At 41.4% G+C, this 25,046-nt stretch overlaps 1 protein-coding gene across 5 annotated transcripts in view; it reads left to right on the forward strand.

The window, feature by feature from the left end:
- tsc2 (TSC complex subunit 2) overlaps positions 1-25,046 on the forward strand; it is a 78,191-nt gene that overhangs the window by 24,855 nt on the left and 28,290 nt on the right. For 2 of the 5 annotated variants that reach the window (XM_080206854.1, XM_080206856.1), the window contains exons 13-29: positions 1,569-1,672; positions 2,029-2,110; positions 2,899-3,054; positions 3,984-4,103; positions 5,530-5,655; positions 6,666-6,772; positions 7,924-8,074; positions 9,730-9,852; positions 12,100-12,234; positions 12,770-12,959; positions 14,752-14,845; positions 15,130-15,232; positions 16,528-16,625; positions 19,461-19,586; positions 22,901-23,065; positions 24,151-24,306; positions 24,889-25,001. In XM_080206854.1, the coding sequence (XP_080062980.1) occupies positions 1,569-1,672; positions 2,029-2,110; positions 2,899-3,054; positions 3,984-4,103; positions 5,530-5,655; positions 6,666-6,772; positions 7,924-8,074; positions 9,730-9,852; positions 12,100-12,234; positions 12,770-12,959; positions 14,752-14,845; positions 15,130-15,232; positions 16,528-16,625; positions 19,461-19,586; positions 22,901-23,065; positions 24,151-24,306; positions 24,889-25,001 (2,149 nt within the window). The remainder of the gene's footprint in view (positions 1-1,568; positions 1,673-2,028; positions 2,111-2,898; positions 3,055-3,983; positions 4,104-5,529; positions 5,656-6,665; positions 6,773-7,923; positions 8,075-9,729; positions 9,853-12,099; positions 12,235-12,769; positions 12,960-14,751; positions 14,846-15,129; positions 15,233-16,527; positions 16,626-19,460; positions 19,587-22,900; positions 23,066-24,150; positions 24,307-24,888; positions 25,002-25,046) is intronic. The other 3 variants (XM_080206855.1, XM_080206857.1, XM_080206858.1) reach the window with 3 other exon arrangements.

Genomic DNA, 25,046 nt, shown 5'->3' on the forward strand with positions numbered 1-25,046 from the left:
CAATAATCAACCCTAACACCTTAGACCCTGCTCCCCCATTCCATAAGAGCATGGAGACAGCCTTTGTCTTTGTAACAAATGGGCAGGATTTCATGGCCTCGCTTGTCATGGAACCATAAAATCCTACCCCGAGGTCAATGGATCTTTCCATGGTCCTCCCTCGCTTGCTCCGATTCTTGTGGCGGGCGCAATGGTAAAATTTCAGCCAATGTGTCCACTATCTTTGCAGTCACCTCTTTTAGAACCCTAGAGATGAGCATCAGCTCCAAGGGAAGTGTCAACCTTTTGTCCTATTAGATCCTATACTCGATCTCATTGAAACTTACAGAATATTGAAAGATAGAGTGGACGTGGGAAAGATATTTCCATTAGTAGGTGAGACTAGGATGCGAGGGCACTGCCTCGGAAAAAAGTGACAATCCTTCAGAACTGAGATGAGGAGGAATTTCTTCAGCTAGAGGAAGATGAATCTATGGAATTCAGAAGGCTGTGGAGGCCAGGTTATTGAGTGCATTTAAGACAGATATAGACAGGTTCTTGATTGGTAAGGGATCAAAGGTTATGTGGAAAAGGCAGGAGAATGGGGTTGAGAAATTTATCAGCCATGATTGAATAGCAGAACAGACTTGATGGGCTGAATGGTCTAATTTTGCACCTGTATCCTATGGGCTATAGCCCTTTTTCCCTATTGATATTAATGTCTTTAAATTTCTCCCTCTCATTAGCCCCCTCGTTCCCCCAACTAATTTTGGTATACTTTTTGTGTCTTCTGTGAAGACAGATACAAAATATTTGTTTAAGGCCTCTACTCTTTCCTTAACATCCATCATAATTTCTCTTGTCTCAGTCTGTCAGGACCATTTGCCTCTGTGTTATTGTAAGAATAGCCATGATGTGGAGATGCCGGCGTTGGACTGGGGTGGGCACAGTAAGAAGTCTCATAACAACAATTTGAAGTCTAACAGGTTTATTTAGAATTGTGAGCTTTCAGAGCACTGCGCCTTCATCAGGCAAGTGGAGGTTAGTTCACAAACATGGCACATATAGGCAAAGACACAATTGCAAGATAATTACAGATTAGAATGTGAAGAATAGTTGGAAAGACTTTTTACTTTTAACATCCTCCAGTGGGGATTCATATAAAAAAAAATCACTTTCCACAGCTTATGGAAAGACCATAACCTGTAATTATCTTACAGTTGTGCCTTTGCCTATATATGCTGTATATGTGAACTAACCTCCACTGACATGATGAAGGAGCAGTGCTCCGAGAGCTCGTGATTCCAAATGAATGGACTTTAACCTAGTGTTGTGAGTCATCTTTTGTAGGCATAAGCATACATTTTGTGGGTATCTGAAATGGACAAACCAAACTGAAATGTCATTGTCTAGGTCCCAAGGTTCAGTTGCCTGCCACTGAATGTCAGAATTATTTTTTGCTCCAAATTGTTCTAATCATGAAAGGTTAGGGATTGAGCATATTTGGTACCGGAACCAAACATTTTTTCTTATGATGAAGAGTAGATAATATGTTAACGTTGTGTATATTCTTGGCTCAAATGTTCTAGGAGGTCTCTGTCCTTACACTTGTGTCCTATCGAGCTCAGTCTATTCATCCTGCGAAACACTGCTGGATTCAGAATCTGCAGAAACTAATGGAGAAGTTCTTCAGGTAAGAAGCTATATCTGTGATCCCAACTAACCATGCCCAATATTTATCCAAGAATCATTTTAATGAGACTATTATAGCTTAATTGGGGTTACTTGGGGAAATGCTGAGAATGCATGGTATCAAAATAGACCAGTTAATCCTGAGGATTTAACCTTTGTGAACATCTTGAGTGATACAGCACTGTCCCAATATCCTGTATTGGTGTGTAGTTAACTTTGTTTAGAATCTCTCTCCTTTGCATTTCTGTGATGTATCATATTTTTTACATTAACAGCAGGACATAACTGCAGCTTGTTTTTATGTGAGGTGCTTCAGTGTATTAAGCTTATACTTGGTCCAATGTCCTATGCCCGCAGGAATGAGAGTCGTAGCACCATCCGCAAGAAAGCTCTCGACGTCTTGTCATTTGTTTTAAGCATTAATCGACAGTTGTACGAGGTAAGTACAAAGCCTGGATGGTAAATGTAGAGTAGCAGTTTTGCATGGTGGTATTTTAAGGCCAGGTGCAACCAAATGGTGGGGTGGAAGTCAGCATGGCTGAACTTTTCATTTAAAATCCCAATTCTGTAAGGATGTATTATTATAGCAAAATCCCTGAAGTGGGTTAAAAGCATGAAAACAATGCGGACTCTACACTGCTACCTCCTCTTTCCCTGGAATGAGTTGTCCCTTTCCCAGTGGTCACCATAAACGTTATTCAATAAAGTGTCTGCATTGCTTTGATTATCATAGAATCTCTACTGTGCAGTAGAAGCTCGTTCAGCCCATCAAGTCTGCACCAACAGCAATCCCACCCAGGTCCTATCCCCATAATACCACGTATTTACCCTGTTAGACCCTGTGACACTAAGGGGGCAATTTAGCATGGCCAATTAATCTAACCCACACATTTTTGGAGTGTGGGAGGAAACTGGAGCGCACAGAGGAAAAAAACAACAGGCACGAGGAGATCGTACGAACTCCACGCGGTCAGTGACCAAGGCCAGATTTGAACCCAGGTCCCTGGCACTGAGGCAGCAGTGCTAATCACTGTGCCACCCAATTGGTTGTAATGTCATTTAGATTTGAGAAAGGGCAACTTTGAGCTACAAATGTCCTGTAAGTGGACTTTAAATTTGGATATTTTCTGGAAAAATGTCCGTGATGGAAGAAAATTGAAAGTGTAGAGTTTTTGTGGGTTGCTTGATAATTCAAAGCACATACTGTCCTTTTCCTTGTGTATATAGGAGGAGCTGATTGAAGCTATAGTCATTCCCCAGCTAGGACACATTGCAGATGATAAAGATCATATGGTACGCAAATCGGCCTCACAGCTGCTGGTGGATTTGGCAGAAGATTGTAATACACCTCAATTTAATAATCTCTTGGACATCGTAGAAAAGGTATTGATAATATAGGCAGAGTGATTACTAAGTAAAAATAAGAACAATGCAGTGAGATTCTTTTTATTAATGAATCGCTGTATAATTTTAAGTTTGTAATTGGGTGCAATGAAGGTTAAGCTGTGCACCCCTGCCATTGCTTTAAAATTGTACAATATTGTCTCTAAAACAAAACCATGCATTAAACATTTGCAAGGTGCAGGTCTGTCATGTGGTGTCTTATTTGTTTTCCAATCAATCTTTGTATTCTTAGAATCCCTATAGTGCTGAAGGAGGCCATTCATCCTATTGAGCCTCCACTAACAGCAACCCTACCCAGGTCTCATCCCCATAACCCCACGTGATTACCCTGCTTAGTCCCCTTGACAATAAGGGGTAATTTAGCATGGCCAGTGCACCTAATCTGCACACCTTTGGAGTGTGGGAGAAAACCGGAGCAGCCGGAAGAAACCCATGCAGACACGGAAAGAATGTGCCCACATTTGGCTCATCAAGCCTGCAACAATCCCACCCATCCAGGCCCTATCCCTGTAACCCCACGTGTTTATCCCACTAATCCCTCTAACATTAAGGGGCTATTTACCGTGGCCAATCAACTTAACCCGCATATCTTTGGACTGTGGGAGGAAACCCACGCAGACACGGGGAGAACATGCAAACTCCATGCAGACAGTCACCCAAGGTCGAAATTGAACCCTGTGAGGCAGCAGTGCTAACCACCAACATTGCTAACCCCAACGAGAATTTGTTCCTTTTGAAATTGCCCCTCATGAGGCTCAGTAGCTTGGCAAAGATATATTGAAACCAGATCATGAAATGTGTTGATAAACTTGGGGGCAAATAATCACCTTTCAGGTTTAAAAGTTATTTTTAATGTGCAATTGTGTCTGTCTCTATGTATTAAAATGCGTTTCAATTTTTATTGAAAGGTTGTGAATCGGCCACTCATTGACCCACCTGTTGTGGAAGCTGTGGAAAGTGATTTTTTAAATGAATCACCACTGGAGGATGTAAAGACAGCAGTCTTGGGCCTTCTAGAGATTCTGCAGGTTCAAAATAAATCTTCTGCATAGTTATATTGGAGCTTGCTTTTCTTTGAAATGTGCAATTCTGTCATCTGCCATCTTTTCAAAAAGGCAGTGCACCCTCTGAGACACCGACAGAGTAAGCATCTGATGGGTAAAAATTTAACTTCCAGGCTCTAGGCGCACACAATGTGCATCAGAAGGTTGCACCAGATTGTGCAATTTCTCAAGCAGAGTTATAGAATTCCCTGCAGTACAGAGGAGGCTATTCAGCCCATCGAGTTTGCACACATAACAATCCCACCTAGGCCCTATCCCCGTCACCCCACATATTTGGCCCGCTAATCCCTCTAACCTTCACATCCTGGGACTCTTAAGGGGCAATTTAGGATGGCACATGCACCAAACTAGCATGTCTTCGGAGTGTGGGAGGAAACCACGCAGACGCAGGGAGAAGGTGTTTGTACCTTAATGTTTTTGATATCTTAATTAATCTTCATTATACTGTTCCATTGAATGTTTGAGCTCATGTTTGCTTTCAACTAAACGTAAAGTACATCATATTCAGGAATGCTGTAAGGCTTTTCACAGCCAGCAGGTGGCACCTCCTTCATGAGGTATGAGCTCCTCTTTACAAAATTAATTGGTTTTCTGTATCCCTTGAAACTATGATTATTATATATTCAATGATAGTACAGCAAATATCTTTGTTTTCAGTGGGGCAAACAATGCATTCTCCTTGCAATGAACTCTGAGAGAAATTCAAAACACTGGTCATGCCAATTCAGACCCTCCGACCTCCTTCACCAGTCAGTTAGATTCATGGCTGACCAGACACTTCAAGCCTTTCCCCCTCTGCACACTATCCCCATGTCCCTTTGTCGCTGGTATTTCAAAACCTGTCGCTTTCCTTCAAACATATTTAATGACGAAGCTTCCACAGCCTTCTGGGAGAGAGAATTAAAAAGATTCTCAACCCTCTGAGCAAAAGAATTTCTCATCTTGGTCGTAAGTGGATTCCCCCCCCCTATTTTGAAATTGCGTCCCCTGGTTCTACACGTGCTAGCAAGGGGAAACATCTTTCTACATTTGTCCTACCTATCCCTTTAAGAATTTTGTAGGTTTCGATGAAATCACCCCTCATTCTTCTGAACCCGAGAGAATACAGGCCCAGTTTCCCCAACCTCAGTTCATGGCACAGTACTGATCTGGGGAGCAAGTCTAATGACCCTTCGCTGCACTCCCTCTATGACAATATCCTTCCTAAGACAAGGGGAACTCCCCTACGCCTCCAACAGATTGTTGCTTTTCCCTGGTAGAGCAGGCATTGAACCTCTAATCCGATAGCACCTTTGACAGTGCAGCACTCCTACAGTGCAATATGACAGTATGCCTACTGTTTAAATTCTAATTGTTTATACCAAAACTCTTAACACATTTTTCTTGCCAGACTAAATTATACAGTTTACCTGCCAGTCACGCAAGTCGGGTGTATGAGCTTCTGATAAGTCACATACAGTCTCACTACCAACAGATGATGTACACGTCTCCCATGGCAAGCAGTATACGCCTAAAGGTGGGTAAGACCAGAGAATTCATCTTGCTGTAGTTTTAGGACTAACTTGCAGTTCCAATTATAACCCATTGTATACTCGAGTTCATATGTTGGTTAAAAATGCAAATTACCTGTGTGTTAATTTCTGTCTAAAATCCTTAAGTTAATTTAGAAGGAAAACCCTGTCTTCAAACTTTTGTTCTATAAACCTGCTGAGTGTTTCAGTAAAATGTGGCATTTCAAGATTTGTGGCAGTAGTCTTACGGTGGTGAAAGACTGAAATGTCCATAAGAGCAACCTGCATTTGCATAGTGCCTTTTAACATGGTAGTATCTCAGAAGTTTATAGTATAGTTGCTTCCACAGAATCATCTGTGTCCGAGCATTTTTTGAAGAGAAGTGACACAACAGAGCTGTGTACAAATCTGAGACACTTTAAGTGATTCCAGTTTAATCTCGTCTTTGAACTCATGAGCATGGTACACTGAACATGGCATTATTGACCCATGCACCTTGTGTTCAGTCTGACAAGTGGCGATTATAAATTGGTGCATTGCTTTGTAGCGCTGGTTTCCAACTTTGAGGCTGCTACTTGAATATGGTTGTGGTCTTCTCTCTCCCCTCATTGTCAAGATAATAAATTCATTGCCACTCTTGTGGGGTACAGCTGAGTACAGTGCAATTCACAACTTTATAAAAACGGTTATTGAAAGGCCCATCACTTAAGCCTGAAGTCCTGAGTTTGAATATATTAATTGAACTAAAATTAATTTCTGATAGACCAAAACAGCTTGAGTTAGAGATTTGAAATTGGGGTTGAAAAACAATACCTGTTCTGAAATGTGCTTGCGTTCCAACTGTCGCTTTGCATCCAGCAAGCATACGATGTTTTTGAAAGAAGGTTGAATGATTCAATCAAAATCTAGACCATCCACCATTTTCCAATGTCATAGAGTAGCCAATAGCAAAATATCAATGAATGTATTCGAGCAATAATTGTTCTGATAACTAGCCTGTAGTTATTTTTTACAGGTATTCAATTTCCTTCTGCATCTTCGTGTGGACTCTCTGTTTCGCATTGGAGTACCAAATAAGGATAGGATTGTGAGATTCAGCCCATATTGTCTCTGTGGAAGCAGGTAGACAACTTTTGCTTTCTATTTTCTCCATTCAATCCATCCTTTGGAGTTTGTAGCATTGACATGGGCACATTGGGAAGGAATTTGTGTGTCCCCATCAGGCGTGTTCTCAGCATGGGGGGGCACATGTTATACGTGAGCCCAACCCCAAGCTGACCCCTATATTTACATGCGTTGAGAATCACCATATTACATAAATACATAATTAAAGGTCAATTAGGCTTCTTAGCAAGTGTACTGACCTGAATAGTGCGATACGCATGCCAAACCGTGGCTAGCACGGGCAAGCCATTTTTTAAGTCCCAGATGAAAAGGGGGGATACGTGATTCAAAACTTGCCTGGCACTCATCAGGAGGGCACGTGTCTCAAGCTGTTACCCCCTCCACCTTATAAAACCCAGGCCCTCTACGGGCTGTTTGATCTTTCCTACTCTAAAATCCCCTGACTTGCCATCGTCATCCTCTATCTTCTTCCTGCTGCCCCAGCAGTGCTTACTGTTGAGCTGTGGCAGGAAGGGGAAGTTGCGGAAGCCCCATATTGAATCAATTTAGCCCACCCATTATAAGCACAGTGGTTACAAAAGCAGAGGTTAGGAATACTGCGGTGAGTAACTCACCTTGTGACTCCTCAAAGCTTGTCCAGCGTCTACAAACACAAGTCAGGACTGTGATGGAGTACTCCCCACTTAGCTGGATGGGTGCAACTCCAACAACACAAAAAGTTGACACCATCCAGGGTGAAGGATCCTGCTTGATTAGCACCATATCCACAAACATCCACTCCCTCTATCACCGATGCTCAGTAGCAGCAGTGTGTACTTAGAGGAAAAGAAAGTTCTAGATTCTGTGGGCATTCCAGGTTATGTGACAGTGGAATGAACATTTCACTAATCTAATTGAATAATCTTTGCCCAAACTAGGCACTCGAGATGAAGCCACGTTTGTGCCTTAAAAGTGATTGAATTTGGCTCTTAAGACATGGAACGAAAGCTGACGCTATTGTAGCTTTCTAGGTATGTTAAGTGAATGCCTCCAAATACTTTTAATTAGCAAGGAACCTGGACTTGCTCGAGCAGCCTTCCAGCATGTAGGAACAATGCTTCATTTCTTTTCAAATTTCCGATATTTGCTTTATTACGTTTTTGTTCTAGTGAGTCTGAGAAGCGAACCTCTGAGAAGAAAGGACAAGGTACAGTTTCTCCTCCAGCGGGAAGCCCTGCAGCAGCTCAGAGTACAACCATTCGCATGGGTTATCTACCTTTCTCTCTGGCTTTTGGTGCAATTCTGCAGTGTCTAGAACGTGTAAGAAAAGTTGCATACCATAACGTGAATATGAGAAATGCAAAAAAAAGGACCTTTTTTATCCTCAATCAAATTAGATCCTTTCACAGATCAAAGACTCTTAAGCTTATTTTTCCTGAGCAAGTGTTTTCCAAAGCACCTCTCGCATTTTCCTCCTCCTCCACTCTTCCAAATAATAAATTGAGTGGTACCTATCTCTGATTTGTTCATCTAGATGCTTTCAATCCATGTTACACCATTATCATGCTGTCTGCAACCGTTGTTTTCCACAGAATATACAGTCACTTTTTTATAGAATCACTACGGTGCAGAAGGAGGCCATTCGGCCCATTGAGTCTGCACTGACCACAATTCTACCCAGCCCCTATCCGCGTAACCCCACGTATTTATCCTACTAGTCCCCTGACATGAAGTGGCAATTTAGCATGGCCAATCAATCTGACCCTGCGCATCTTTTTAATTTTACTAACTCTGATCACCCTCAATCCTAGGGAATTTTCACAGTAACTTCATTGTGGTGTTAATGTAAGCCTACTTGCCACACTAATAAATAAACTTAAAACTTGAATCCTGTCCTTCAGTAGAGAATTATTGGCCTCTTTTACAGAACTCTTAATTGAAAGCTGAGTCATCTTCTTTGTTATTATAGAAAAACAACAGGTATTTAGATAGCACTTTTAACATAATGAAAAATCCCGAGGTGCTTCACAGGAGTGTCTTAAAGTATGTCACAGAGTCGTGTAAGGAGATGTTAGGTCAGATTACCAAAAGCTTGATGACAGGTAGGTTTTCAGAAGTTTTCAAGCAGAAAGGTGGAATAGAAAGGCAGAGAGTTGTAGGGAGTGAATTCCAGAGCTTAGGGTCTAGACAACTGAAAGCAAGGCCACCAGTAGTGAGCAGTTAAAGTTGCAGATACCCAGACCTGAATTAGATGAGTGCAAATATCTTGGAGGGTCATGGGGCTGGGAAACATCACGGATGTGGGGCAGAGCTGAGGCCACGAGGGAATTTGTAAATAAGGATAAGAATTTTAAAATTGAAAAGCTGCTAGACCAGGAGCCAGTGTAGGTCAGTGAGCGAAGTGGGTGATAGGGCCACGGGACTTAGAGTTTAAATCAAAGGCAGCAGAGTTTGGATTACTTAAAGTTTAGGAGAGTTGAATGAGGAAGACCAGTCAAGAGTGCATTGGAATAGTAGAGCCTACAGATAACTAAGGCATGAGTGAGGGCTTCAGCAGCAGATGAGCAAAGTCGCTCAGTGTTACAGAGGTAGAAATGGTTGGTGATGGGGTGAACGTGATGGTTGGAAGCCCACCTCATGATTGAATGTGAGCAAGATTGTGAGCAGACCGGCTTAATCTCTGCCTAAAGTTTAAAGCTTATTTATTTATTAGTGTCACAGCACCGCAATCCCCTAGTCACCACACTCCGGCACCAGTTCAGGTACACAGAGGGAATTTATAATTTTGAGCAACTCCTTTTTAAAAAAGATCACTTCAGTTTCCCAAATTTATATTCCATTGAACCTTGGTAGAGTCTTGTCGAGGTTGCTGGGAGATCCATCAAACGTATGGGATGATTGAATATCTTTGTATAGTCGCAGTTTGACAATATTTATTTTTATACCTTTTCCTCTCTTTTTTTGTGTTATCAAAGGAGACAGACTGGAAAGTGCTGAAACTTGTTTTGGATAAACTACCTGAATTGCTCAAGTATAAAGGGCTGATTCTGACCTCGCCGTGCAGCATCGACCAACTCTGCTCTGCCCTCTGTACCATGGTAAAGTCAAAGTAATTCAGCCACACCCTCCTCTTAATCTTTCCTGGGGAATCATGCTCGGCTAGGGGTTCTACTGGTGCAGATAACACTTTGGTATTTTCCCTGAAAGTTGCTTCCTTATGAGGGCTAGATAGTAACTGCAACTAGCCGTTCGCCCGCAGGCGGGAGCAGAGGACCTGTTAAAGCCAAGTCCACTCCTGCCTCCAATCAATATCTGCACTTGTTCACCAGGGAACATTAGATTGTGATGAGAAACAGGAGCTGTGACTGGTTTTCGTTTTATTCCAGATGATTGCAGACACCATTTATAACAGAACATCTGTTCTGATATTGGCCACCTCAGCGCTAGACTGCAAAATTAACTTGAATTTTTTTTTGCGTGTTTGACTGAGGAAAGCACTGGGTAATGCTGGGCTGTCTGGGGAAATTTACTACCCTTAATAGATTATAGGAAGCACACTGTGTAAATTCAACATTAATTAGGAGATTAGTCTTGGACTCGACTCCAAAGATTTCATTTGTTGCTTATTTCAGACATGACGACATTGTTTTTTTACAATTATAAATGTAATATTAAACATTCCCGCGTCGACCTTATAAAGGAGACAGACTGGAATGTGCTGAAACTTATATTGGATAAACTTTGTGAATTGCTGAAGTATAAAGGATTCATTCTGATCTCCATGCTGCATAGATCCATCCTGCTCTGTTCTCTGGACCATGCTAAATGTGAAGGAAATGTGCTCATCTATGCTTTGCCACACTTGAGTTTTCTGTGAAAAAGTTTAATCTCTCCGGTTAGAGCTTCACAGAAGAAGGCTACACCCATCAGCTTCCCTCTGTTTTGCCCCTTAGTGTGCTTCAGTCAGTTTCTGAGGAACGTGCCCAAGGGTTAGGTGGTCTCTCAACCTTCCCCTCATTATGTACCTCCTGTTTGAACAGCTAATGCTTGACATAGACTGTCTAAATAGTTCATGGAATCTACAGTTCAAAAGGAGGCCTCTGCCCCTTGGACCCTGCATCAATGACAATCCCACCGAGGTCCCATTTCTCTCCCCCCCTCTCTCTCTCTCTCTCTCTCTCTCTCTCTCTCTCTCTCTCTTCCCCCCCCCCACCTCTCACATTCACCTTCCTAATCCCCCTGAGCTGAGGGCCACTCAACCTAACCCACACATCTTTGGAGTATGGGAGGAAACCCATGTAGACATGGGGAAAATGTGCGAACTCCACACACAGGCTGAACACCTGAGGCTGAAATTGAACGCAGGTTTCTGGCATTGAGGCGCAGCAGTGCTAACCACTGTGCCATCATGCTGCCCCAGTGGCACAGCAGTTAGCACTAGTACCAGGCAGTCCTCAGACTTGCAACACAATTGGTTTCAGAAAATTGTGTTGTAAGTTGAAACATTGCAAGTCAGAAGTGGTTTTCTGATAGGAACAATATTATAAATGGGGGATTGGTTACGGAACCAAGGCATGATAACATTTTTGCTGATTAGTGAAAAATGTTTTTAAGTATAATTGCCTTGCAGAAGCGTATTTCCCATGATATAATATTGTCTACATAGAATCATTGAATCCCTACAGTGCAGAAAGGAGCTGTTCGGACCATCATGCCTGCACCAACAGCAATACTTCCCTGGCCTTATCCCTGTAACGCCACGTATTTACCTTGCTAGTCCCCCGATAACAAGGGCTAAATTTTATGGCCTTGCTCATCCCTAAACCGTACAGTTCCCATCCGAGGTCAGTGGACCTTCCCATGTCCGCCCCTCACCTGCCCCAATTCCCTTGGTGGGTGGGATGATAAAATTCCAGTTTTAAGGTCAGTTTGGTGTGGCCAATCAACCTAACTTGCACATCTATGGAGTGTGGGAGGAAACTGGAGCACCAGGAGGAAACCCACTTAGGAGAACACTTCCAAAAACACTCTTGCCGTATCTGAGAAGTAATTTGCCTTTCCTGCGGCAGTGAAAGGTAGAACAGAAAGGAATATAACAATCGGTAAAGACCAACAGTTTGCTGGCATGGTATCGTAAAGTTGAAAACCGGTGTTGTAAACTTGAAATGGGGTATCAGTTTATAAAGGTTGTATGTATCGTTCGTTGTAACTTGAACTTTGTAAAGTTGAGGACTGTCTGTATTGGATTTGTACTGGGGAAGTTAGTGGACTTGGTGAAAGAATTTCTCAAGCTGCGTGCTAATTCTCAGGTGGTAGCCTTTTCAGACATGTGATTTATTTCCTAGGTCACAGACCGCCAGCTAGCAGACAGGTTGAGGAATACACCCGATGGTTTCTCTCGCACTGATGTCCAGCTGGCAGTTGTCCCAGTGCTGACAGTCGTCACTTCATACCATATTTACTTGGACCAGTCTAAGCAGGTAGGTTAAAATGCAGCCAGCTTTCAGAGCCAAATTCTCATTTAACATCTTTCTAAACTGAAGGTGCTTTTTTTTAGGTCATATACGTAAATATCTGGGGGAAGGATATAGAGAACAAAAAGAGGGAATGCAATATGGGTATGATCACAGTGTAGAGAATGGATGGTCAAGTGAATTGTAAATGGGGCATCCTGCATTGAAATCTGAGCATTGGAAGCACAAATGCTCATTTGTGCGCCTAAATTGGAGGACGCTGTGCATCAGCGATTAATCTGTAACGTAGTTTAATTTGAACTTTCCTTTCCAAATAAGCAGCACAGATTGCTACAAAAATGCCTGAGTTTATCTAAGGCAGACTCGAAACTTGTAATAGCCCTTGAGCCTGCTGAAACCTGATGCAATTCTGTTTTAATTGGAATGACCTGATGGTATGAGCGATAATACAGTTGTGATTTTGTGAGCATAATTCTGGCTAAGACCCCCGAAAAGCTGAAATGTGTTGAGTTAATTAGATCTATCTTTGTTCTCTGAGCAGCGTGAATTTGTTCATTGCCTTGATACTGGGCTGATCTATCGTTGCGCCAAACAGTGCGTGGTAACACTGACCATGTGCATCATCGAGATGCCGGACATCATGGTTAAACTGCTCCCTGGCATCATTCTCAAACTGACCCATATCTCTGCCACACTCACCATGGCTATCCCCATGCTGGAGTTTTTATCAAGTAAGATTATTTTTAAGCTTTTAAATTTACTTATTGATGTCACAAATAGGCTTACATTAACACTGCAGTGAAACTACTGTGAAAATCCCCGAGTCTGGCACACTCTGGCGCCTGTTCGGGTGCAGTGAGGGAGAATTTAGCACGGCCGCTGCACCTAACTAGCAAGTCTTTCGGACTGTGGAGGAAACCGGAGCGCCTGGAGGAAACCCACGCAGACATGGGGAAAATGTGCAAACTCCCCACAGGCAGTGACCCAAGCTGGGAATCGAATCCGGGTTCCTGGCACTGTGAGGTCGCGGTGCTAATCACTATGCCACTGATCCAACCCATTTGATTGCATTAATGGTTCTTCTGTGAAATAGCTAGTGATGAGTTGGAGGCTGTAATGTTTTATAATGCATGTTTGCTAAACTGCAATGGCTGCCACTCCCAGTAGTGACCGATAGGTTTCCCTAAGCCTCCGCCCTGAACAGTTCTCTTCTCCCTGCCCACCCATCCTCCTGTGCACCCCTAGCACATGCCCATCACTGCCCTCTGCTCCTGTAGGGTGCCTATGTATCTCCTGCCTTCTGTTTTCTACCTTGTCCAGTTTTTGGATTGTGCAGGGCTATGTCCTATTTTGAACATTGCACTGCACAGCAGGCCATGTAAATGGGGGCAACAAACTGCAGAAAAAAGCAAAGCATAGTCCGGAGGATGGGATGTCCAAGGAATGCTACGTTTAAGAAAGGGTGGGCTATGGAAAATGTACAGAATTGGACTGGTGTATGTAAAATCCATAGAAATTGGGTAGGAGTAGACTGGAACTTTTTCTGGTTGAACCATGCTTGTTTTAGGAATTGCAGTTTCACTGGAGATGCTTGTGCAAGTTATATTTCTGAGCATCAAAGTTGGAAATTAGGCCGACAGCTTAGCAGCTTTGGGTGAGTAGGGGTGAATGATCACTTGACCTTGAGAAGTTCTGTACTTAAGTACCCGGGAAGACTGCAGAAAATGGACTGTGCACTGGGGGAGGTAAAGAAGAGTGATGTGGGAATCCCTTTGGTTACAACTTTGACAGTTCCTGGGAGTTAAAAGTCTTGGGGTTATTCAAGAGCAATGTTTGTTACAACAGGGATACAGGAGGAGATTGAGATTCAGAGGCGGTGGACACCATGAAGTCTTGTAATCCTTCCACGCTGCATTAGGCAATGCTACCCCACATTTACCTGCTGGGAGAGGGGACTAACAGCGATAGTTCCCCTTCTAGGGAATGTAGAACTAGGGGGTACAGTTCAGAGTACAGAGTGTCCCATTTAAGATGGAGGATGAGGAGCAATTCCTTTCTTGAGTTGTTAATCTTTGGAATTCTCTAACCCAGAGAGCATTGCAGATCAAGTCATTGAATATATATTGAAGACTAAGGTGGACAGATTTTTGATCTACAAGGGAGTCGAGCACTGTGAGGGTGGGGGGCACACAGGAAAGTGGAGTTGAGACCATGATCAGATCAGCCGTGATCTGGGGCTACATGGTCTACGCCTGCTTCTAGTTCTTATGACGTTACGTTGACTCTTCGTACCCACCAAACTGGCAGCATTTCTCTTACTGGTTGCAATTAAATCTGCAATTTGCTGCCCCATACTGGACAGTGCGTCATGATGTATTATTCTCCCGCAGGATGCCTGTTGCGTTCTTTACTTGATAGCAACTCACCAAATCCTCCTAAATTCAGTCAGAGAGGTTGCGCTGTGATCTTGGAATGCAAATTTGTTGTGGTGTAAGGAATTTTAACACATGCATTCTCTTCCAGCCTTGGTGAGACTTCCACTTCTGTATGCCAACTTTGTGGCAGAACAGTATGTCAGTGTATTTGCCATCTCGTTACCTTACACTAACCCATTCAAGTAAGTGACTACTTCTCTCAATTTTCTTTAAAAACTTGTCAACTTGAAGTCATTTACATAGAAAAATTAGCCATCTCTTGGCTGTAGCTTTTAATTTGCTATCATATAACCTTGATGTAAAACAATTGCAATGGCAACTCCCCAAATTTGGGTTTAGTTCTTGACATATTTTCCACTGGTACTAGGATGGCTGTTACATCGCTGTCAAAGAACGCAGCTTAGGAAATTGCAATTTCACACTACTCATTATGTTTAAGAAGCATCACTTTTATTCTCTCATCCAGGTTCAACCAGTATATAGTGTCTCTAGCGCACCATGTCATAGCCATGTGGTTCATTCGCTGTCGGCTTGTGTTCCGAAAAGACTTTGTACGGTACATTACAAAAGTAAGATTCTTGTTTCTTTACAAGTTGATCCTTCAATTACTGTGCAGATTATTTTTGTCTTACTGGCGAGGCCAGCATTTATTGCCCATCCTTAATTGCTCTTGAACTGAATCGTTCGCGAGGCTATTTCAGAGGATGGTTAAGAGCCAAAAACATTGCTGTGGAGTCGCATGTAGGCCAGACCAGTTAAGGATAACAGATTTCCTTCCCTAAAGTATTATTAGTGAACCAGATGGCTTTTTATGACAATCAACAATGGTTTCATGGTCACTATTACTGAGACTAGCTTTATATTCCATTTTTATTAATTGAGTTTAAATTTCTCCAGCTGTCTTAGCCTAGGCATTTGGTTTGCTCATCTGGTGATGTTAGTGCTGTGCCACCATTTCCTCCATTACCTGCCCTTAATTGCCCTTGAGAAGGTCGTAGTGAGCCAGTTTCTTGAACCTGTGCAGTCCCTATGATGTGGGTAAACCCAAAGTGCTGTGGGAAGGGAGTTCCAGGATTTTGACCCAGCTTTGATACAGTCTGGTAATGCATTCATTAGTGCATTTAATTGCAGGACGTAGAAACAACCACTGCGCTATATAACTAATTCATTGAGTTCAGATTAGTTAACCTGCTATATATTAATGAAAGTATTTCAGGTTGCTTTACTAAATTAACCTAGACAATTGTGCAAAACTTTATTAATTACAGATCTGGCCATTATTAAAATGGTTCATGAAAGCAGTTTGGCATATTATTACAATCCTTCCTAGCTAGATTATGGATTTTTCAAAGGATGCAGGTCCCTTCATGTATTGTTTATGAGGAAATTTATTTTGGTGGAGGACATTAATCATGGCTGTATCTAAAGTGGATCTTGGAACTTGCAGATTATAAACATGAATTACTTTAAAGAAAGATCTTAAATTTGTACAGCACTATTTTATATTTTGAGGACATCCCAAAACAGTTTACAGCCAATTAATTTTGAAATTTGTAGTCATTGTTGTTTTACAGGCAATGTCCTATAAGCAGGAGTGAAATAAATGAACAGTTAGTACTATTTCCTTGTGATGTTGGCCACACTACCAAGGAAAGTGTCCTTGCCAACTTCTGTGCTGTAAACCTGTACTGTCCTATAGCCCAATCCTTTATTCTTTATACTGTGCTTATAAAAGCTTTTATCGTCTCTAAACTTCTATGGCTCCACCCTCTTAGTATGCATGCTCTGATTTTAATGTAGAATGACAGCTTGAACTTAAATTATCCTCCACCTTATTAATGTTTTGTTTGTTTTGATCAATAAGGGTTTGAGGTCCAATGCCTTGCAACCGTTTGAGGACACACATGAACCCAGTAGTTTTCGAGCCCGTAGTACAAGCTTGAATGAAAGGCCTCTCAAAAGGTAGGCTAATTTGCAGAAGTGAGAGCATACATTTGGCATAATGCATGTTTCCAGTAACTGAGCCCTAAATGTAAACCATATGCATAGGTTGAGCACTTTATAGTAACTCTACTGGTGAAACGTATTCCGGCAATTTGAGGATAGCTGGTGAGATTTCCCAAAGCGGCACTTTCTGCTATTTTAGTACAAAAGCTCATGTTTGGCAAATATCGCTGTATACCTGATTCAATATTATTGGTCGTTGATAATTTATTTCAGCTTCAACTTTGCAACAGAAGTCGCGAACTCTTTTAACATGTGGAAATTCTAATGACATCCAAATGTCATTGGGTGGATTTGGAAAGCACTGACATGTGGGAGAATTGAGTTTGTTTTCTGTTTTGGTGCTAAATGGCAACATCACGCTATCATTTGTCCCTGTATAACACAACCAGCCGGGTGTAGGGTCCAAAGCAACACTCTGCAGATGCTAGAAATCTGAAACAAGACAGGGAATGCTGGAAATACTCAGCAGGTCTGACAGCATCCATGGAGAGAAACCAAGTTAACGGTTCAGGTTGTGAACTTTCATCAGCCTTGGGGTAAGTTAGGAACGCAATTGGTTTTAAGTAGGTTAAATGGGGGAGGATGGCAGAAGAACAACGGGAGATACTAAATGAGACGGGGAGCTCCGTTGAGGTAGGGTCGCTTCTTTATGTTTTCATTGTGGCTGCTGATTTACTCTGTGTGCAGCAAGTATGGGCTTGGTTATCATGTGGAGCCCTTGCAGCTGACAGAATATGGGTTCTTCAGTTCCATTGGCTTAGGTTGGATTTATATAATATCTAAACCACTGCACAATCTGTACTCCCAAATAAATTCCATTAACTACAGAATGCCACTGAAAACATGCAAAAACTCAATCTTTGGAGGTTTTAGACTTTTTCTTACTCATTCGTGGGACATGGGTGTCGCTGGCTGGTCAGCATTTATTGCCCATCCATAGTTGCCCTTGGAGGGCAGTTGAGAGTCAACCATACTGCTGTGGCTCTGCAGTCAAATATAGATCAGATCAGGTAAGGATGACAGATTTCCTCCCCTAGAAGATATTGGTGAACTAGATGGGTTTTTCCGACAATCAACAATAATTTCATGGTCATAGCAGATTCTTAATTCCAAATGTTTTGTATTGAATTCAAATTCCACCATCTGCCGTGGCAGGATTTGAAAACATTAGCTGAGTTTCTGAATTAATAGTCTAGCGATAATACCACTAAAACATCCCCCATGTGGAAATAAGTAAGCTGATTTTATCACTATACCTCTTCGGGTTACAGGGTTTGCCCATGATTTTAGAGATAACAAGCCCATTATTCCTCACTGCTGCTGATCTTTTCTGATTGTGGTCTTCCATCATCTTGCTTCGATGTCCAGTACTTATGCATTTTCAGTCAAATTGAAATTGTGCTTTTCCTTATTTCCTGATTTTGTACAAATATATAGTTGGATTGCGCAGTTTGATTTTCTTTTGTGTTCAATTGCACAGATGTTTAAGGTTGGAATGTGGGCATCAGAAAGGTAGTGATTTAAAAAGATAATTTTAAACTGATAACTAAATGGCAGTGATCCAGTCTTGCATTCCTACTGAATTGCTTCTTACTGGAAGTCCAACTAATGTTATTGAGATACTAGGGTACGATTACGACTAAATCCCCATCCTTCAGCTCTGCAGTGGCAATGGGACCGAGCAGTACTAGAGTAAAGACATTCGAAGCAATGATTTGAAACAATGTCCTCCACACTTTTAACATTAGCTGTTTTACTTTGTGTTTTATGCTCATATGTTTTGTACAGTTTATTTCTTCACTTATGTAGAGAATTTGGCTTTATATAAATACATTAGTAATTTGGCCTGTAGCTTCTCCTGCAGTAACTCAAAGACTATGATTCATAAGGTGTAACTAGCAATTTCACTTTCCTTTCCAATAATAATGTAACTGTAGACTTTGAATGGGTCTTGTCCCATTTATGGGGTCAATGATTAATATTGCAAACTAAAAATTGTTAGCTATGGTTAAATACTCTGAAATTTATGTGTATTCATATTTCACTGTCAAGCCCCATGCATTTATTAGTCAACTATGAAACAAAGGTTTTTCCATCTGGGGTGGCACAGTGGTTAGCATTGCTGCCTCTCAGCACCAGGGACCTGCGTTCAGTTCCCGGCTTGGGTCACTGTCTGTGCGGAGTTTGCACATTCTCCCCATGTCTGCATGGGTTTCCTCCGGGTTCCTCCTACAGTACGAAAGACATGCTAATTAGATGCATTCACCGTGCTAGATTCTTCCTCAGTGTTCCTGAACAGGTGTTGCAGTGTGGCAACTAGGGGATTTTCACAGTAACTTCATTGCAGTGTTAATGTAAGCCTACTTGTTACTAATGAACAAACTTTAACTTTATTTATTTGCTAGAGTATTATCAGCTCAACCCTACACAATTGTGTTGTCAAAATCTGAAATGCCATTCCAACCTTAAGTTTATTGATGCTTGCTCGACGAATTATAATCCGTAATGTAACAGGATATTTATATATTTCTTTGTTCTGTAGCATATGAACTGTGTTTGATCTAATTTGCTATTTTGTCATGTTTCAGATTTTGTTTAATGCTTTCAAGTTTTTATTTCTTCCCCCACCCCCCCCCAACCTCCCCCTTTTGTTGTTCTTTCTCTGTGCTGGTGTTTGTTTCCCTCACTTCACTTATCTGGGAACCCCATTCTTGGCCTGTGACCTCTGACCATCAACTCCTCCCAATGGCTCCCTTGCCACCTGCGGTGTCTTTGGGTTGGTGCTTGTAGCTTGCGAGCCACAAAGCCCCTAAAACCAGGCTTGAATAGTTCCCAAATTAAAGATATGAAAGACCTCTCTGCAGTCGAGGCCTTCCGATCCCGCAGCATCAGTGTTTCAGAACATGCAGTCCGCAGGTAGAGGCATTACAAAAACCTATGGTCAACAGAATTTCATTCTGGGGTTTCTGCATGTTGGGAGGCTTGCATGATGTAGTAGTAGATTTTTTTAAAAAAAACTTTCTGCTGTTTCAATAAATACCTAATATGGGAATTTTGATCTGGATTAATATTGTATTCAGGAATGTAGATTATGTATAGGTCAGTGGTTGTCAATCAGGGACTTGAATTTAGTTTCCAGCTCTTGTGATTAGAGGGCCATGTGTCAATACAACTGTATTCTCAATAAGCAGACTCTGCTGTTTCCTACTTTACTATGGATGTCCGTTAGTCTCAACGGTTTATTGTAGGAAGAACTTTTATTTATATAGCATATTTCACAGATTCAGGAAATCCCAAAACACTTTATAGCCAAGTACTTTTTGAAGTGAAATGTAGAAAAATAATATGATTAATGGTAACTGGTGAGGAACGCTACCTAACTTGTGTCTGCTTTAAAGCATTCTGGAGTCAGATATGTTCTTAACGATAAATAAGACAATGCTAGCTGTCTGTCTTGTGCGCATTTTTTCAGGTAGACGTTGAGTTCTTCATTACTTTGTTCCCAGTTGTCATTTTAGTACCTCTTCTGCTGTTACCGTTTGAGATGCTTCACTGTGTGAAAGAAGGGAAAAGGAGAAACTAATCCTAAAAAGCTGAGGGAATAAAAGTATGTTTGCCCACTTGGTTTATCTGAATGTCTGACTGGCTGAGTGCAGGCGTACGTTTGGTGAATCTCTCCAAAAACCTTGACTTTTTTTTTCCAAATAACAAGGAAGAGAATGAACCTGCAGAGCTTGAAGAGAACATTATGCTAAATGGGGTTGAGTAAGTAGAGCGCCACCACGAGTCAGCAGATGAAGTATTGGGCGGTTGTGTGATAACTGTCTGAGCACAGCTCACCTTCCCTTCACCCTGTTATGAAATCCTCCAGTGTCCACACACTCCTTGAATAGCCATTTGATTGATACACAGCTCGACTCCTCATGGTGTAGGACGTTTGGTTAGAATTGCTGGAAAGCCTGGGTTTGGAATTTATTTTGTGTATTACCCCTCCCCCATGTTTTTCTTTGCTGATAGCAAGTGTGTATTCAGTTTGAGACGACATTGAAATTTAAAACTCATTCTGTCTCTTATCCCCAGACCTCAAATTCTATCACTCAAGTTATACTTTATTCATGGCCCCAAATTCTGAATTGACTCCAGCATATGCTACAAAATTGGTTAAATTAATTTAATGTTTAAGAATTGCATAAAGGCAGTACAGGTTTAGTTTGCCTCGGAGGCAAGACTTTTACTCCTGGTGGATGCTTTTATTAAAAATACAATTGGAGAAGTTAAATTAAAGGCTCCCAGTTAACACATTTTTTTCAGCCCCCGATGAAAAATATACTACACAGCTGCCATAGTGATGGATTTTATGCCTTCACTGCTAAATTTCATTGTTTGCCCTATGGTACTGCCTAAGTGTATATTCTTGATTTTTCTATCACCACCTCTCACAGAAACTTGGAATAGCTTTGTAACATAATGTTTCTATTTCTCAGGGTGATAAATGAACTTTTAGCTCCTTCCACCACACTCCTCTCCCTGTCAAAATCTAAAAATACCCAGAATCCTTGTCCAATGTGCAGCTAAATTATACATTGACTTTCCTTTACAACATTCTGCCAAATGGGATCAAATCCCTGGTCGAAAAAAAGAAACATTTAACTGGCAGTTAGCATAACCTTCTGTTTTGACACTCTGAACTAATCATCACACTATTGAGAAACCACATTGCCTTAGGCATAATACAAGAACATAAAATATAATCTTAGAGACCCTTTGAGCCTGCATCACTAATCGATACAATCATGTATATGATCTCCTAGATCAGCTCCACTTTCCCAACCTATCCTTGTACCCTTTAATTCTCTTTGTGTCCAGAAGTCTATTGATCTCATGCTCAACAACCCAATATCCACAGCAGCCTGGGGCGGCGAATTCCAAAGATTCACAGCCCTCCGAATGAAGAAATATATCCTCCTCTCGGCCCTAAAGACTAAACTTATGAAAGATGATGCTCCAAGTATTTGGCATTTCTTAGCAGAATCTTTGTTACTTGATGTGGATTATTTTACTGAGCTTATCCAATACATCAGCTTCCCTTGTTTTAAATTCTGATGAGCTTCAGTATAACACAGAACTGGCCTTTGCCAAGTTACTCCCTTCAACAACTTGTCTACAATTGATTAAAGCATCAGTGGGTATAAGAAATGTTCGTATTTTGCAACATCCTTTGCATCTCCTTGTCTACCTGCTGAGCATGGAATATATCTGTTTTTATCCATTGAATGAATCCTCACCCATTGGGTAGGTATGATGCACATCATGTGCCATGTTCAATGCAATTTTCTTCCTATGGTGAATCACTGTTTCCATGCTAGCTGTTCAGTACCATCTGCTATCAGCTGGAATCTGGATTGATACTTGCCCATGAGAGCCAATAATACGGAAACTTGATTTTCCTCCTACCTGACTAGTTCAACTTGTCTTAAAAGGTTGGACCAGTGAATAAAAGGTATGAATAAATATCACAGCTATTTATTTCTGTGTGCTGAGAGACAACCACTGACCAAAGGTCTGAATACAGTCTAGTCCTGAAGTATTGAAATTTTTCCTTCAAAGGTTCAGCACTAAAATAAAAATTGAATTATGACATTTTTTAAATGAAGAGGATTAGACTGTACTTATAACCGTGCTATAATATGCAATTAACCCTGGGATGGCCGTGCTGTTTAATAATGCGTCAAAATGGTGTTTAATTTCACCTTTCAAACAGATCTTTCATTTGGCCGCTTGCAATCATTTACATTTTTCTGATGAGTGACAGTGAATGAGCTGAAGAAATGATCAAATACATCAATTCTGCAAATCGCTATTAAAATCTTTGCACTAAATTCAGTCAATCTGGCGTTACATCGAGTTAATTTTATTAAAATATACAATTGCAAATGTTGGTGGAAAGGGTTTGGATCTGCTCTGAAAATGCAGCGTGGTGATAAAATTGCAAGAGAGGCAAATGGCAAATTCTTTTAAGTCTCCTCTTTTTTTGGGTGCAAGGGTTTAATTTGAGAAAAGCCAAATTTCTGCAACCATAGAGTAATTCTGAAGATGCAAACAGGCGCATTCTGGATGCATGCTTGAAATCGTGTGCAAAAATAAATAATATTGAAGGAATGATCTAATTGTTGTCATTGCACTCTGGTACAATTTGTGCTTGATCGTGACTTGGTGCCTTCTCATTCCAGTAGAATGCAGACTTCTGTCACAAGTTCTAGTTTGGGATCAGCAGATGAGAATTCGATGGCAGAGGCTGAAGACAGCCTTAAAACTGTGCACCTTGAACTTACTGAGACCTGCTTAGATATGATGGCTCGATATGTTTTCTCCAACTTCTCTGCTCTGCCCAAGAGGTTTGTGCTACATTTTTGTTAAATACTCCTATGTTCATTTTACTTTTCTAGGAGCTTTTGAGAATTATATAGGTGCATCACAACTTGACCCAACTGGTTCCCAGTGCTCCTGAACTTTCTACAACTTTCTTCATCTGACCTTCCTCTCAGCATAACTGGTGGCACAGTGGTTAACACTGCTGCCTCTCACTGGCTTCGATTCCTGGCTTGGGTCGCTTCTGTGTGGAGTCAACACGTTCTCCCCGTGTCTGTATGGGTTTCCTTTGGGTCCTCCCACAGTCCAAAAGACATGCTGGTTAGGTGCATTGGCCATGCTAAATTCTCCCTCAGTGTACTCGAACAGGCGCTGGAGTGTGGCAGTTAGGGGACCTTTACAGTAACTTTATTGCAGTAAGCCTGCTTGTAACACTAATAAGTAAACTTTGCTTTCTTACACTCACGTGTTTATCCAGCTTCCCACTAAATGATATTTCCTCAATTAGTTGTGTAGTGAGTTCCATAGTCGTAATTACTCTTTGTATTAAGAAATTTCCTTGAATTCTCCATTGGATTTATTAGTGGCTATCGTATATTTGTGGCCCTCTTGTCTTGGTTTCTGGCAGAAATTGGAAGTACCTTCCACATGTCCATGTTATTAACCCTTGTTGTAGTCTTAAACCTCTATATCAAGCCAACCCCTCAGTCTTAAAGATCCCCAGCCTGTTCAATTATCTTTGGTAGGTGTGACCTCTCTGTTTATCTTTGTCAATGCTTTTTGCACCTTCTTGTTGCAGGGAGCAGAACCTTAATGTTGAAACACAAATGGAATGAAAACAAAAGCTGCAGATATTTTGAATACATGATAATAGACGTGGTCTGAAATGTTAATTGTTTGCTTAGTGCTGTTGGATGCTCTGTGTGTGGTTTCCGTTGTATTATTTTAATAAAATGCACTAAATCAATTTAAAATGCTGACTTTGGAGGTATGAGACTGACCTCTGATTATACTTGCATTTTAACACTCAAATCAAGACTCTGCATTTTTCAATGCTTTGCTTCGTTACTTTTCTCATTTAGGTTTTGTTTGCATTCTTGTGGTTTTTAAGGTCCCCTGTAGCAGAGTTTCTTCTTGGTGCAGGAAGGAGTAATACGTGGTTGGTTGGAAACAAGCTTGTCACAGTAACCACTAGCAGTGGCGTGGGAACAAGAGCACTGTTGGGTTTAGATTCCCTGGATCAAAAGAGGACTGATGAAGTATCCAGGTATAGTCTGCAGAGATGCTGCAGCTTTTATATATAGTAAAGTATTTGCTCACTCTTCTTCCTCTGATGGGTGGCGCAGTGGTTAGCACTGCTGCTTCACAGTGCCAGCGAACCCAGATTTGATTCCTGGCTTGGGTCACTCTACGGAGTCTGCATGTTCTCGCGGTGTCTGCATGTGTTTCTTCTGGGTGCTCCAGTTTCCTCCCACAGTCCAAAAGACATGCTGGTCAGGTGCCTTGACTATGCTAAATTCTCCCTCAGTGTATCCGGAGTGTGGTGACTAGGGGATTTTCACAGTAACTTCATTGCAGTGTTAATGTAAGCCAACTTGTGACACTAATAAATAAACTTTAAAACAATATTTGCTATAAAAGAATTGCAGTTTTATCATCTGTAAATAGCGGTGCAGATTTATTTTCATGTCAGTGTAAAATAGTTGCCTCTTTTTTTCCAAACGTAATTTGCTATGATCTTTCTAGCAACCAAGGATAAACTGTTGCTGCTGTCTAGACAAAGATGCTGTGTGCATTTTGCATCTGATTTCAATTAAAAAAGGTTTTATGCACTGACTCTGTTTCTAAGGCCAGATTTGTCTCAGCAAGTGAAGACAACCCAAGAAGCACCTGCCAAGCTGGAATCTCAAACCAGTCAACAGATTGGAAAAGCCGCTCGCCTGCGTGTGAGATCCATATCAGGTGAATGTCGAAAGGATTAACCTGTTTTTTTTTAGGAATGATGTT

Source organism: Carcharhinus amblyrhynchos, chromosome 18 (assembly GCF_965287045.1).
Source record: "Carcharhinus amblyrhynchos chromosome 18, sCarAmb.v2.hapA, whole genome shotgun sequence".
NCBI classification, from domain to species: domain Eukaryota; kingdom Metazoa; phylum Chordata; class Chondrichthyes; order Carcharhiniformes; family Carcharhinidae; genus Carcharhinus; species Carcharhinus amblyrhynchos.